General features: G+C 43.7%; 1 protein-coding gene across 1 annotated transcript in view; it reads left to right on the top strand.

The window, feature by feature from the left end:
- The first annotated feature begins 799 nt into the window (after nucleotides 1–799).
- Nucleotides 800–13,412, top strand: part of LOC138610454 (transmembrane protein 132D) — a 35,486-nt gene continuing 22,873 nt past the window's right edge. Inside the window, exons 1-2 of the mRNA XM_069683216.1 lie at nucleotides 800–902; nucleotides 6,980–7,856. Of these exons, the coding sequence (XP_069539317.1) occupies nucleotides 830–902; nucleotides 6,980–7,856 (950 nt within the window). The 5' untranslated portion in view covers nucleotides 800–829. The remainder of the gene's footprint in view (nucleotides 903–6,979; nucleotides 7,857–13,412) is intronic.

Raw genomic sequence — 13,412 nt, 5'->3', positions numbered from 1 at the left:
AATAATATTTTCAAGGAAGTATTTTCTTATCCCTGAAACTACTTCTTTTTATTTTACTCTGTTTTCAATGACATTTCACATCACAACACATTTCAGAGTTCAGTAAAGTAACTTCCACTACATCCCTGCTTCCAATCTGTGCCTCAAATCTGCACATTTATCCTCCACAATGCAGACTATCCGCTTCACTGTAAGTTCACCCCGGGTCTCCCTCTAACAGATTCAGCGATCAAAAATCAGCACACATTAGCCCCCGTCACGTCTGATCATGTCTTCTGACATGGCATTCAAACCAACGCAGGGTTAATCCTACCAGCTGCGTACATGGACGTGGCTTCCTGAGCAGATGAACAGTGACAGATGATGAGTTTAGTGCCCTGAGGATTGCGCACAAGACAGTCAGTGATCTGCTAACAGCCGTTTAACACCGCAGAGTCCCAGCCGCGCCGGCAGACCGGGGGACCGACCCATTCGGGAGGACTTATTGGGATAATTACGCTTACAAGGGTGATTTTAAACGAAACGGAACCTTGTCCCACAGATTCAGCTAAAAACTGCCACTTTTTCTGACCGGACACAAAAGTCTTCAAGGGAGACATCTCCAGGATCGTTACGCACAACTTTTACGCACAACCTGCCGCTGAATCGATGCGCTGTCCATATTACCTGCAACACGGACTACAATGCAATTTGTACTCCCACAGGTGTGATTATGTTAAGTGTGCGAACTGCAGAGATGGATGAAACGATCCGCTCTATGCTCCGCTGAAACGAGACCAAACGGACACTGGGAAGTTGCCTGGAAGAGCGAGCCGCGCCGGGTGCCAAAATGAGCCTTTACAACCAGAGCTGGAGGATGTTACACATATTCTTTGCAACAATTACAGCAGTTCTCACGCAAGGTAAGTGACCTGGGATTAAATGCTTGAGTGTTTGTGATGTGTTGAAATCTAAGCTGCCCATCACGTTTGAATACAAGACCAGCTTCTGCCAAAGTGCAGTGAACGAACCTGACGCTTCTCGGGGCTCTCACTGTTTATGCATTCACACTGTGTCTGCTCTTTAATGATAACAGCTGAAAACCAATCAGACACGACTGTCCATCATGTGCACATGTTACTGGTGGGAGGTGGGCCCTCTCTCAGCAGTGCCAAGCCAGCAGTAAAACAGCCTTCTCTGGAGGTCTAAATAATATATAAATGTCCTCATTTGTGCCAACAACTTTCATCTCAGTCCACAGTGATACATCGTCTCACCGAGTCTAACATTAGCATACTGTACGTGTCTTACTTCAGGCGAAGAGGTGTCACTCCAGCGAGTGGGATATAAAACATGTAGGATGAAATTAATCCGGGGTAAAAGACTTTATATATAGAGACATTATAGAGACATTATATTACTTGAGCTGAGCCTTAATGTTGCTTCTTCTTCTCAGTGGGAAGTATTATTTCCCCTCATGTGTCCAATAGAAAACCTGCAGAAGCAATTCTCACATTTTCACACACACTGAAGCAAAAAAAGAAGCAATCTATTCCCAACTTTGATAATGAAAAGAAGAAAAAAGCACATCACAAAGACATTCACTGTAAAGCCTATAACTGCTTCATAGATGATTATTTCCAGGGAGCTGTCTGATTTATCTGGATAAAATCATAACGAAAATGGGGAAATTGAGATTTTTTAAAGCAGCTTTAAGAGTCTCATTGGACATGGCAATCCCTACCAATCACTGCACAAGCTTAAGCCCCCACTCTCTCTCTCTCCCCTCTCTCCTTATCTCCTCCATCCTCTCACCGCCGGGCCTACAGAGCATTACAGGCTATATGATAAGCACATCATATTCATATGTTTATACCAAGCACTTCCTAAAGCATGTATATGATACAATCGTAATGCTGTCAAGAGTGCTTAGACCAGACTGTGAGATTTGCAAGATAAGAAGTCTTTTAAAACTTTTATTTTGAAAGAGCGTCTGACCAGGCCTGTTGTCATAATTCACTTTGATGACATATTTTCAAAGGCATATCAACAAATCAGTGAAAGAACATGGACCACACAACATCAATACACCATCACTGAATAGTTCTGATCCTTTTTTAGAAACCATCTGCTCTTCTCACAACTCTTACATTTGAGAGAAGTCCAGAAGAGGTGTCACTGAAATCTTTATGACTTTTCATTTAATTGGGATCACGCCTTCCAATTAGCCGCCTGTAGCAGACACCGCATTGAAGCAGCGCTTATGTTTTTATATGTCTTCCAGACCTTCTTGGATCACAGTTTTTCTTTCTTTATGACCTTTGATAATTAACCGTGATGCTGAGAGATGCTTTAACGTAAAGTTCCTCACAGCTTCTTTCCTCTGTTCTTCCTCTCTTCTGAGCTGCTCTTTAGACGTCCCACAAACACTCAAATATTTACCTAATTATCAGCAAGTTGTCAGATCATAACGAGACTTTCGGTGCTTTATTAAAGATATTGGAAAGGTCAGCCAGTCAACAGAAACAAACACATAGTGTTAACATTGGTTTAAATTAGAGTGTTGTCTTCTTCAGGTGCTTAATTAGTGTCACCTGCATCATTGCCACACCTTCTTACATTAAAATATCAAAGCTAACATTATTCAAAAAGATTTAACAAACATGAAGGAGAAACTTTTAATCCCTCAATTACTGATTAAAATGCAGACTACCGTTGTTGTCTTCGCTGATGCCATTGGGAGTCGCCTCACTTCTGCAAGCTGTTTTGCACATATGGTAAAAGTCATTACTGCACATTAGAATTCAAAGTGGCTGCTCGGGCCATGTGCAATTTAATAGAATAATACAAAGATTGATTACAGTTGGAGAAATAATGCTCAAAGACAAGCTCGCTGGGAGGAAGTGAGCTGACCTAAGGAAGGATTTTAATTTAGAACCTTAAGACAAACTGCAGGGCAAAATGTAGCTCATTAAATACAGCAGTGTTGTTATTAAAACTGGTGATGAGGAACATTATTTTGAAATGAATCTTTGGGTCTTAATCCTAAAGTAAACTTTGCAGTTACTTAGATGCGCTGCAGAACTATACTGTGGTGTGCTTTTCAAACCGGAGTGTGATCAGGCTGCTGGCCATTTATATTTTAATACAAGAAAGTAAACCTCTTATTTACTTTGTTTGGGTTAGACAAGCGGCAAAAAAGCACAACTGAGGGATATTATACACATGAAAAGCTCTGACACATATTCATTTTCGGAAGAAAAGCCCAACCTGAAGTTAATTTTCTGCTACAGTCAGAGGCACAACGGTGTTTTATGTGTAAAAAAACAACAACTCTTGAATGTAATTTAATTCAGGGAGCGTCCTCAGTGGGACACAGAGAGGAGCGAACAAAGACGTGATTACCAACTCATAATCTAAACCCGGGCATAAAGAGAACTTCTGTTTTTTTCCTCCTCGGAGAGAGCACTTAACCTACATACAGTAAAAAAATAAAATAAATCAACAATGCAAAGCATTGTACATGTTCATGCAGCAGCGGAGCAGTCGTGGTGGAGGTGGCTTTTAGAATCATCTGCATGGCAACACTGATGCTTTCTGACTCAGCCAAGGAGGAAGAGAAGCTCAGTCTTCAAAATGAGTGATTTCAGAGGCTGGCACAGCTGTGCAGGCGGCTTTGCTCTCATGTTTATCAGCGCAGGGCAGGACTCTCATCATGATGAGAGCACCACAGAAGAAGAGCAGTTCTGCCTACATTAGCTACTTGTTATCTGAGTATCTGGATTATTGGCAGAGGAGAAGGATGCACCTCCTAGCCTGCCATGAATCATAAACACACAAACAGTGACTGCAAAGTCTGCTATCATGTTCACAAATGGATGGCGTGCTTTGTATGCCTCATTTAAATGCCCCCCTTTGGGTTTCACGAAAGGAAAAGCGTGTGAAACAACGCGAGCACGGCTGACCCATCACACCCAACAGTAAAGGGACAAGCTTGCATGTGAATTGTTGCTACATTGGCGGTGCATTCTCCCTCCTGGAGACACCGAGCCAGTTTATATTCACTCCAGCCCGAGCCGCTGCCAGCTCTGGTATTAAACAGCACATCTGTCACTGCGGCCTCTGGAAGGCTAAGCCAGGACAGCCCCCGTCCCCTGCACACGGTCTCTCAGGCAGTGTGTCGCCCACTCGCAGAACATGACTGACACTCTTGAGAGGGGGGAAAAAAAAGATGCTGTTGTCTTCCTCAGAGGGCGGCTGGGTTGACATGATGGTGACACGTACAGTATAGTTATTGCCGTGGTGACTGGCACACCATCATGACGGGCTGTTGGAGATGAAAAACAGAAGAGACCGTGACAGACGGACCTGTCGAGTGGCAGCAACCATGTGGGACACGACGGCTGATATTGACATGGAAGAACCTTCCTCAAGAGACAAATAACGATGAATAATTCAACGACGGAAAGGACTGTCATCTTTTGTCATCATCTCACACATGCATCTGAGATCTAAATATCATCTCCTTTGTAAAACATTGCTCTGTTTGGGTGCACCACTGGGACGGTGATTTGTTGAAGTCTGAGATGCTACTAAAGTTGTTTTTCACTATGCTAATGCAGCCTCATCCATTTTGTCATAATCTGTAGAGTAAACACCAGTGTTTTCCGGCCTTAATTCACAGAGTAGGGCAATTAGCGACCAGATCAACAGTGCACACTCAGGTCAGCTGCTATAATCTTCATAATTCTGTCAAAATGGACGTTTAATGAGGACACGCGATGGCCGGGTGACCTCTGCCTCTGCTCATTTTTCCACTGAGGCAAACTGTACCCATTAAGCTTTTAAACCAGATCAGAGCATGTTTGTGCCGTACGTTTGTTTTTAACTCTCAGTCGATGCTCTTCATATGTGTGTTTAAAATTTTGGCCGTAATCCTCACCATTGTTCCATAACACTGTCCGAGACAAAGCATCTGATGCATAAACACAGATTTGTCAGAATAATGAACATGATTTTAGATTTCTAAGTGAATATTTTCATTAGAATTCACTCCACGTGCTGTTGTGCAGCATTTCTCGCTTTTTCCACGGAGGATCTGCTGGATATTCACAGCCTGATGACAATCTGCAAAAGCCATTTTAATCCCAGTTTTTGATGGCTGATTCCAATCTTGTGCCAGATGTATCAGATCCCACCTTTCCTCTCCGTAAGTGAAAGCAGATCATGCATGATAGAGGTGAAAGTGGGGCAGGGGAGGGATATATGGAAATGTAGCATTATAACATGACAGAGAATGTATTCAAAGGTACATTTCAATCAGTTCAGAGTTGCCGTACATTCGAGTTGCAGTAGAAAGGTTTGAAAAAGTACATTTATATTCTCTTTGTGTGACAGTTACCTCAATGTACTCAAGAGACTGCACATACATGAACAGAAGCTGATGGGGTTCAAAAAGGGTATTGTGATTTCTATTTTTGGTGTCGATAGAGTTGTCTGAAATATATAGCAGAGAAGAGGGAAAGGTATTGTTTTCCATTCTGAATTTATATTTTTGGCAGCCCTTTCCTTTTTCAAGAGTCTTCAAAAAAGACTTCCTCTAACTTCCCAGTGAGCATTTTCTGTTGAACAGTTTTTTCACCGCTGACGTTGATTAAACGTTTGTGTTTCCACCTAATTTCTGTCACAAGATTCATCACACATTCGCACACATTTTAACGGCAATTTTCCAGTCGCATAGCGGCTAAAATGATTGGAGAAGTGAGCCGTGCATCACAGTCAACAATGAAAGAATTATCGCACACATGGGTGGAGTTGGATTTGATCTCACGAGAGCTGCATTTAAGTCTGGCACTCATCACCATCGGCCATCGAGGTCTCCTAAAACTTGTCACTCCATTAGGTATTAATCGCCTACGTCAGCATCCAGAGGTCGTTCTGCCTTCATAGTCAGAGCTGCATAGCCGAAGTACCTGCACATGCTCAGTCTTCCTTTTTCTTCTTCTTTGGGGAATGTTTAAAACTGTTCCCTTTAAGATGTCTCTGAACCTTCTTGTTAACACCACACAGCCCATAAAGCGGCGTGTTTATGATTTTTGTATGAAAAATAAAAAGCGCTGAAATGACGTCTTTGTGTAGACGGGATTTCACCAACCGCTGCAAAATGATTTTGGAGAAATCCCGCTACATCACTTTCGTCACACTTTCATTGCTAAAATGAACAAACTAGTAAAATTACAAAACAAAAATGTGTTTGATGTCCTAACCGTAATTTAGCCGTGTTGATGAAATGATTAAAATGAGGACCTGAAATCCTGGGTGGTGCTCACTGGGTTGTTTAATGTTCATTAAGACATGTGCTCTGTCTCTGCTTCTGGTTTGTATTAACGTGCACATTAAATGGTCCACCGTTCAGCTCCATTAAGATATACCGATTAAAATTGGGGTACACGATTAAACAGATTTTAATCAATTTAACACTGTTATACTGTTTTGCCGAGTTGTGGAGAGGGTGTTGCATTTAAGGCAAAGAGGATAAAATATTCAGTTCAGCTGCTGCTCCGTCCTCGAAGTGTCTGCGGCCTCCGAAACAAAAACACTCCTAAGCTTCTCTCGTTCTAATTTACTTCATTTCACTTATGTGCTCCCATTCTGAAGTTCTAAGGTTAAGCTCAGGGGCCTTTTAGCGTAATACCTTGATGCCCCCACTCAGTTGATAAGTTGGCCTTGGCTGACTTTTGTGCTCAAGTGTCAGCTCCTGGCACGCGACTGGTGTTTTTCACTTAATTTTATTGTGTCGTGTCAAGGAGACCTCAGTGCCTTTGTTCTGGTTTATTACATGATGACTTCCATTTCAAGCGATGCTATTGTCATAAATTGAAGTCATATATGATACAAGTGAAGTGAAATGTAATTAGTTTAGTGTTATAAATGTTATGTAGTTTGTTGGAAGTGTGGTACTATGATATAATCTTGAACTTGTATGTTTTCCCTCTCACAGATTTGAGCAGCAAAGAGCTGACGGACACCAGGAGCCCAGTGCCTTTCCCTGCCTTCCTGCCGGTCAACTATGAGGTGCGAGACGCGGACTATCTCTTCCTTAAGGAGGCTGGGCAGGACTTCATGAGGAACTCCAGCATGCAGAGTCACACGCAGCCCTTTGTTATCCTGAGAGCGAGCCGCCAGCCTGCTGTCAACGCCAGCTACGGCACCATGTCTACCGAGCAGCTCGTGCCTCCAGACCTGGTCCAGTCTGTGCAGCTCTACAACGCTCCCGAGGTCTTTACCTTCAACTGGAAGATCCAGGCCTTCGTGCTGACGCCTCGTGTTTTCTCCTCCAAGCCCAAAGTGCGGGTGCTCTTCTATGTGGCGGGGAGAGAGTGGGGCCGGGGGGAAGGAGCTTTGGATGAGCTACCGTGTGTGACAGTGTATGCTTTCTGGCAGACTCAGGAGGTGAGGGGGTCCTGCGCCATGGGAGGGGAGAGGGGAACTTGCATGGCTGAACTCGCTCCTGCTCCTAGCTGGTTTGCTCCGGGGTCAGAGGGCACCAGCAGGGAGAGGCAGGACCCGTCTGCTGGGAACCCTGTAGAGCTTTACTACCAGGCGCAGCCCAAAGTCAATGGGAAATGTAATTCTGCGGATGGAAGTCGCTGGAGCGGCTCGCAGCAGCAGGCAGAGTACGTCCCTGTCACGCCCATGCAGAGGATTGGCAGCGTACGACTTCTTCAGGTGCCTAAAGGGATGGCAACACTTTCTAGACTCAAGCTGGGCAATGCCATCGTCATACGGACGTCGTCCAAACCACTGAAGAAGACTGACATCGCCACTTTCTACATACTCATGGCCAGCTCTGCTCAGCTCATTAACTTCACTCTCAGGTAAGGCTGTGTTTTCTGTTACATCACAGTTTGTTGCGGTCAGTTTGATCACAATCAGGGTTGAGTACACAGAAAGTCGCTCAAAGCAGGCAGAGGTATCAAATCAAAAGGCAGAGACAAAATGCAAAAGACACAAAGAGGGCAGATCAAGGCTTATTAAGAACACAAGGGAATGCTGGAAAGCTGACACAAAGGATCAAGAAGAACTGGCACAGAAGAAGGGCAACACAGCATTAGTCTCTAGCTGTGTCCCACTTCAGGCTGCATTCTTCGAAGGATGTATTTCAGAGCCAAGACAAAGCATCGGATTTTCCCAGGCCACAAGGATCCATCAGGTACATCCATCCTTCGTAGCCTGCGTCCTTCGAAGGATGTAGCCTCTGAACTGAGACACAGCTTCTAGAGCAATGGTTCTAAACTGGTCTGGCCTCGGGACCCACCACCACCTCCTTAATGTTACAATTTCGTTATTAATGACGAATTGCGACCCAGATTTTTTAACCAGTCAAATTTCTTTAATCAAAATCTGTGCAGTTTGGACCTGAGATGGAACAAAACATCACGGTATATCAACATCACAAAACACCACAGTACAATAGTTAACCAAAATGACAAGCAGGCAGCAGTGCATTAGAGGAAAATATTCCCTCTACAATTTAGTCATTTAATTTTTCAACTGAAATAAACTGAAGAGGTGCAACATAAATGCAACTACTGTACTGCTCATTGAGTTTCAAGAATGTAAGTGTAGCTGGGATTACCCAATCAGTGGAAACACAGAGGATGAATAAACTACATTACTACTACACGCACATCAAAGGATACCCATGTCCTTCAAAATAAAAGTGCTTTTGGCCACAACTTTTGTTTCCAAGCACATATCCGCGACCCACATTAGGGTCCCGACACAGGCGAAACACATTCGGGCGGGAAAGGTAATCTCTCTCGCGGGAAACACAGGAGGGCAGGAAGTGGGGGATCTGAATCGAGACACATGGTGAGTATCAGAATAAAACAGGAAACACAAGACGTGAAAGATAAGGGCAGCAAAAGGGAGCTTAACTGGCCAGGAGAGGTGACATACATTTATTATGGCTGTCCCTCCTTTATAAGTGGCAAAGATAATGAATTTCAGGTAATTTATCATGAGACAATAGCAAGCTAAATCATTGTAATGTCAGCAGAGAGTGTGTAACAAAGAAAATCCCACCTGTAAAACAGCTGCACTGTGTGCTTGGCTTCAGTTTTGAGGGGTAGCAATAGTGTTGCCACACAGGGTCATATAGTCACATAGTATAGGCCTTCAGCTGTTATTAATAATGTGTTTAATTTGGAACAACTTTAATGGGGGAAAATTGTATCTGGATATCTCTCGAGGTCATTTTATAGTGAAGATGCATCACCATACACTTAGGCGAGATAAAGCCATTGCTGTATTAAACTCTACACGTTCAATGAAGTCCAAATTAATGAATAATAAGAATTCATTACAAGCAATTCTCTCTCTCACTTCACTCTTCTGTAATGTTTGCACAAATCAAATGTCATAAGAAATAAGGTAATATTGGAGGAAATGAGATTTAGCATGGATCATGCCATTTCTCTGAAAATATGAGCGAGGTTAACCGTCCTTCTGGGAAGCGCCGAAAATTATTCAAGTTAAATGAGAAAAAAACACATGTTTGAGTGAGCACAGCCTGATGACATTAAGGGCTGCTGGGAGAGCGCTAGTCATCGAGGGTGACACGGACCAAATGAAATCATGAGCAGGTTGTGACTCATTATCGCTCAAGATCAGAGTTTTATCTGTATTACAAAGATCTCACACATCGATATCAGACTTATGAAGATGATGGGGATTAAAGCGGAGAGCGGTTTGATTAAAAGAGGTGCTCTTATTTTGAAAATGTTGCTGTTTGACTGGAGAGTGGAGCCACTTTTAAAGCCCTGCTTATTGCTCTGGAGGTCTCGGTGACATCCTCGGTAATAGAGGCTCATTTTGAAGGAGTGTGCTCGTATATTTCCCAGAATTACCGGCTCAAACACCTGACCTGTTATCCTCTAGAGGGGAGGAAACACACAAACGAACAAAAGGAAGAAAAACAAGGCCTAATCTGTTCTCAGGGTTTATTTTGACATGTCGGGGCGTTACTCTCAACTTCAAGGTAAAATGATGCAACTTGGGAAACTGGCACCTCAAAAACTGGATTAAATGCCTCCATCTCGCTCTCAGCGCTTCATTGATGGTTTCCATGGTCATCCGCAGCGTGATACCTTTTTATTATCATCATCCACACGGAGATCAAAGACAGCCATGTTGCAGCCTGGCTGTACTTTTTCGAGGTTAGCTGTCAGAGCGGTTGAGTAGAGATTTACGTTAACTTGATTAGAGGCTGATTTTTTATTATTATTCCAGGCACTATCTGCTTTACTCCCAGCCGGTGAATAATGGACTGTCAGGAGGCGTGAAATGTGTTTCCCTGACGGGTCTCAGTTACTCATTTGGCTTGTGTGGAGATTTGGATCATGGGTAACGTGTGCCATAAATCTTTTCTTTATATGTGCTTTGGTTTCATGTAATAAGCGGTTGTTTGCAGAGTTGTTGCATGGTCTGATCTAGTTTATTTGAAAGTCCTTGACGGCACCTGATACAAAGGTGCGTTAAAGTTCCAGTCAGTGCCCGCTGCACAATCAATACTTCCTGAGTAATAAATAATTTCTGAGTAACTTCCGCCTCCACTCGTTCGTACATGCTTGAGTGGAGGTGAGCAGGTGAGGAGACAGTCATGGATTATTAATCCCTTTTTTCACCTGGTCCTGCTCTGCCTCATTCACTTAGACAGTCACTTACTGAGATCAATGCTGAACGCTGCAAAAGGTAAATATTGATTGAGCGGACAGCTGCGCCGAGATGCACTCCTACTCCTCCTCGGGCCTGCGTGTTTTTCTCAGGTGTTTGGTTCTTTTTTTCTGGAAAGCAGAGGAACATGAGGAACAAGAAGTTCATCCTGTATTTCATGGGTTGTCTGGGGATGAAAAAGCATGCACCAATCGTTTGATTGCATTTCAAACCTGAGCATGCATGTGTTTAAAGAGTTGGAGTGTGTGTTTGAATAAATTAGCTGCTTTCTTTTTCTTTCTAACGCTAATTTCTGTTGAAGTAATGAAGAAGATCCCTCACCGTTCTGTCACTTTTAATCACTGCTGCCTTAATTCATTTACTAAGTCACACATGTGTCTGAGCTGGAAGCAGATTGCCTCTCCCCTCCTGCTGTTTCTCCTTTCTTTCTTTCCTTAGCATTTCTTTTTCTCTTCTCCCCTCATGTCATCTTCTCCCCTTTCCTTTGCTTGATTTATGTCACCTCTTCCCTCCTGACTTTATCTTCATCATGTCTGTTCCTCTCCTCTCTGTTCTTTTTCCTCACTCGGTTCCTTTCCTTTCCTTTTCCCTGCTCTCTTTTTCTTTCCTCTCTCTGCTTCTTTGGGGGTAGACAATAGTTCAGTCTGGGAAGCGGAGGGTGGCCTGTTGAAGTCCCGGTATGGACCGAGTATGGAAATGGGGCTGGTAGCTGGAGAGGTGCCGGCTCCTTTCCTGGGCACCGTCGAGGTGTCCTTTAGCAAGGCACCGAATCCCCCAACTGCTCGGGGCGCATGTCCATGTGCAGCCCCCTCTCTCTGACACCTCTCCATTCATGCATGTCCACAGAGTCCTGTTTGTGCAGGTCTGTTTATCGGGCCTTTGTGTGGGTAACATGTTTCTAACAGAGTGAAAACATTGAATTTCCCCTCGGGGATTAATAAAGTCTTTCTTCTCCTCCCTATTCTTTTCCTATCCTTTATTCCTTTCCCTTTTCTCCTCTATCTCCTTCCCTTCCTCTTTGTCTCCTTTCAGCTCCTTTTTTTTACTTTATGTTTCCTGTCCTTCCTCTTTCCTCTCATCTTCTCCTCTCCTCTCCTCCCTTCTCTCAAATTCTTTCCTCTATCCTTTTCTCCTTTCCTTTCCTTCCCCCTCCTCTCCTTTTCTCTTCACTCCCTCTCTTTTCCTCTTCTTTTCTGTCCCCTTTTTAATCTACTCTTCTTCTTTATCTTTCCCCTCTTCCCCTTTTCTGTCCCTCTTCTCCTTTCATTTCTTTTCTCTCCTTTTTCCCATTTCCTTCCCTTCCTTTCTTTTGGTCTCCTCTCCTTTCCTCTTTTTTCCGTTTGCTTCTCCCTTCCTGTCCTCTGTTTCCTGTCCTTCATCTTTTCTCTCATCTTCTCTCTCTGATCCTTTATGTATCACTCCTCTCAGCTCCTTTCCTCTATCTTCTCCTTCTGTCCTTTACTTTTCCCTTTATTTTTCTCTCTTTTCCTCCTCTCTCTGTTTCCTCTCCTTTCCTTCCCTCACAACTTTCAAAGTCGGACGATTTGAAGTCTTGTTTGTAACATTTGTAGTGATTAAAAAATATGGTACAAGATGGATACTAAACTCTTAAATCCCATCTTTTTTGCGCTCCATAAACACGTCACCATACACTCACTGTCCTTAGACCTAACATGTTCAATAACACTGTTACTCTCCTCCAGCCTATCAGCACATTAACAAGCCGTGTGCAGCCGCTCGTCAACAGCTGTCTGTGCGCTTTATCACTGTCTGAATGTCCCATTAAGCTTTGGTTAATACTCTCTCATCAGCATGATAAACCTGTTATTGATGTGTGTAGCTGCAGCCGTGGGACAGACACATCTGAGGTCGATTGAGGAAAGACAAGCCACACCTGTCCGCCCCGGCAGAATGAAGCTGTCATTCTGAGAGAGTTTGATAAAGGTCATAGATAAAGTAACGTACCGCCATCATCACAGCTTAGTGAAGTGGAGATAATCGCTGTGGTGTGTGCGTATGACTTTTTACTTTGTTTCCCTCTGAACAGCTATTACTAAAGTGAAGTCAGGTATTTTGTCTTGTTCAGGTGCTTTATAAAAAAAGCAGCATGTGGCGATAAATAAACCTGAGCTTCTGTATCTACAGGACACCGTGTCAGCGAGCTCTTCACCCGGGGAGTCTAATCATTCATCTGTGTGACAAATAGGTCTTTTACGTCCATTTTTAGTGCCGTGGTGCCTGCCATCTGGCAGCAGAGCTGGCATGAACGTGTCCCCAACTCCCCGCACTGCTCCATAAGTACGATAAGCACGTTGCCTACGAGCGGCCATCAGACTGGCTAAACGGTGGACATTTGCTTGCATAATTAATGATTGCATCTGTTTCCGATTGCACCAGAGTTCATCTGTGTTACCCCAGTCGCGCCGTGATGCGTTCACACAGCCAAGGAAGGGACAGGAATGATATCAGAGAAGCCTTTACAAACACGATTAAACATCTCGGCAGCAGCCCTGGTTATGAAATGCTTCTGGGCCGGGAGGTGCAGCTCACTCAGAGGTTACACTCCATCTTGTAGGTCTTTGATCATACGCACTCTCTCTTTTATTGTGTTATGTTTTCGCTTCTTTGAATCGTCTCCTCGTTTTCCTTTATTTTGTTGGCCCTGGCTGTGTGAGCTTTCAAATAACTTTAAAGAA

The sequence above is a fragment of the Semicossyphus pulcher genome, unplaced genomic scaffold, assembly GCF_022749685.1.
Source record: "Semicossyphus pulcher isolate SPU_LCO1_2020_fin unplaced genomic scaffold, fSemPul1.0.p SCAF_6, whole genome shotgun sequence".
NCBI classification, from domain to species: domain Eukaryota; kingdom Metazoa; phylum Chordata; class Actinopteri; order Labriformes; family Labridae; genus Semicossyphus; species Semicossyphus pulcher.
The sequence above is the reverse complement of the archived record's forward strand: the minus strand, read 5'-3'. Positions and strand labels throughout refer to the sequence as shown.